At 40.9% G+C, this 2,500-nt stretch overlaps 1 protein-coding gene across 9 annotated transcripts in view; it reads right to left on the reverse strand.

The window, feature by feature from the left end:
* The window catches only part of eya4 (EYA transcriptional coactivator and phosphatase 4), a 46,179-nt gene that overhangs the window by 16,220 nt on the left and 27,459 nt on the right, over positions 1-2,500 (reverse strand). For 6 of the 9 annotated variants that reach the window (XM_040125382.1, XM_040125383.1, XM_040125381.1 and 3 more), the window contains one exon: positions 416-499. The exons of the other annotated variants lie outside the window; for them this stretch is intronic. In XM_040125382.1, the coding sequence (XP_039981316.1) occupies positions 416-499 (84 nt within the window). The remainder of the gene's footprint in view (positions 1-415; positions 500-2,500) is intronic. 9 annotated transcript variants of the gene reach the window in all.

The raw sequence follows: 2,500 nt of genomic DNA on the forward strand, positions 1-2,500 counted from the left end.
TGAAAATGTTATGTATAGGGTTCCCACTATAACTGATATAAAATTTCTCCTTAAGGTTTTATTCCTCCTTGTTCTTTTTAATTTCACTTTTTACCTCATTAGGTTCTAAAAATATATTCATGCAAGGTAACCCTTTGGCAAAATCCCCTGATATTTTTGCTTACTTCCCATGGTAATTAATCAAATTCTCATAAATGTGTGGTGGGAACCCTGCAAATATGTGTAATAACTCTATACACTTTTTGATAAATTCACAATATGATCCAAAGAGAAGAGAACACTGCACAGCAACCAAAATCACAGCAATTCTGGCACAAAAACATCAGGGACCAGCTTAAGCTGTAGAAACCCATCACTTTTGTATTTAAGCTAATATGACTTTTGGTCTGGGATTCACACACATGCGCCTCTGTACCATAGTCCTTGGAGCCCGGGACAGGGGGCGGGCTGCTGCAGCCCAACAGCCAATCAGCCGTGTTTAGAACGGTCATATTTTCACCTACAGGGGTGCAAGGGTGGGGAGGTGGTGAAGATAAAACACACTGAAAACAAGACGCCAGTCTCAGGTATATGTGACACGGTGGTCATTTTAAAAAGTGGACATTTGTATTTAAAAGATATTTTTAAAGGAATACTTTTAAATTTTGGGCAATAAGCTTATTCCCTTTTTTTGCTGAAAGCTAGAGGAGAAGGCCTGTATGCTAAATATGAATTTAAATCCAGGAGTTTCATTTAACTTAGCGTGGAGCTCATAAATTAAAACATCATCCACATGAGGTTGCGAGGCAGCTAGTACAGACTACAGGAAGTAACTACACCTTATCAAGAAACATAAAAACCACAACGTGCTGTTTTTGCACTTTGGTTTCTGAATGGATTAAAAAAACGCAAATTAGAATTGCTGGTAGGCTGATTTTGTTTTGAAAGAGCTAGGCTAGCTGTATCCCCCTGTTTCTTTATGCTAAGCTAAGCTAACCATCATTTGGCTGTAGCTTTACATTTAAACCAGCAATAACTGATTTTTTTGACCAGAAACAATCTGTAAACACAACATTGACATAATGTTACCTTATAAGGTAGAAACAGCAAGCTTTGTTAGCAGAAGTTGCTTATTTACAAATCCAGTTTTGCTCTCCACATCTACTGAGGGAAATATCTGGCTCTTTAGCTGCTAAACGGTTCAGTATGTTCCCCAGCTAGTCGCTCACTTTTTCTGTCTTTCGTTTTTGCTCAAAACAACTGCCTGATGTGGCTGAAAACTATGCTGACAGAGTGGTGAGTGTGTACCAAAACAGGAAAGTTGTGGAACAGAAAACCAAAACCCCTCCATAACGCTGCAGAGTCTGGTGATAGTCATCTGTTGGTTAGTAACCATGATAAACCCCTTAATCATACAAGTAGTCATGCAATCCTTACTAAGTGAATAAGCATTTTTCCCAAAATGTTGAACTGTTCCTTTAAATAACAGCTAATCTCCCGCCACATGATCACAATTTTTAAAAGAGAAGCACCTTTAATATCCAACAGGCTGTTTTCGAGTTCCTTTTCTCGCTTCTCTCTAAACGGGGTTAAAACTCATCATCAATGACCATCCGAGTGCTCTATTTAATTCAGATAACTCCATTAATCCCCGCGGGGAGCAATATAACCCATTGGACAAGGCCTAATGAAGACAAATGAGTTGCTATGGAGATGGCTCGCGGGCCCAAGCGCTGGCTGATGTCAGGTGAGGGGAATGTGGGGTATGTAGTTTGTTTTGGCTGTAAGTGTGTAGTCCCAGCTCTGTCTGCTTAAGCCATTAACTGTGAACTCATCAAAAATAATTTAATGTGCTCTAATATGGTCTGAATGCACCATTAAGTCCACTCTGAGCACAGCTATTTCTGTGAGTGTGAGTGTGTTATGACACATCAAGTTGACTAAAATGCAGCATCTCACTTTTTCCATTACATTACCATTAAGAGTGGTCTCCACAGCCTGTTAAATCAGCAATAGATCAAAGGATTGCCCTCAACAAAAGCACTTACATTCAGGACTATTACATCAAACTGCCCTGTCAAAAACAATTCCAGAGGACAGAGAATGAGAGAGGGGGAGATCAAGGGTGACACAGGAAAAAGATGAGAAGAAGGAAAGAGAAAGACAGATGGACAGGGGGAAAAAAAAAGGGGAGAAACAAAGAGAGTGGGACAAGGGGAAGAAAAAGAGAAGAGACGGCTCGCTGGTGTTGACATCTAAGAGAGCGGTGATGTTTTAATGCTCTTGTAGAGGGAATAGTTTCCAGTGGGATTTTGGGCTTGCACCCACACATATAGTCTCAAATGCGAGCACACACACACACACACACACACACACACACACACACACACACACACACACACACACACACACACACACACACACACACACACCCACATACACATACACACCCACCCACATACACATACACACACTTTACCAAGCGGTTAGCGGAGGAGAGCAGAAGTGCCTCAGTGTGTGT

This window comes from Xiphias gladius, chromosome 4 (assembly GCF_016859285.1).
Source record: "Xiphias gladius isolate SHS-SW01 ecotype Sanya breed wild chromosome 4, ASM1685928v1, whole genome shotgun sequence".
Classification (NCBI taxonomy): Eukaryota; Metazoa; Chordata; class Actinopteri; order Istiophoriformes; family Xiphiidae; genus Xiphias; species Xiphias gladius.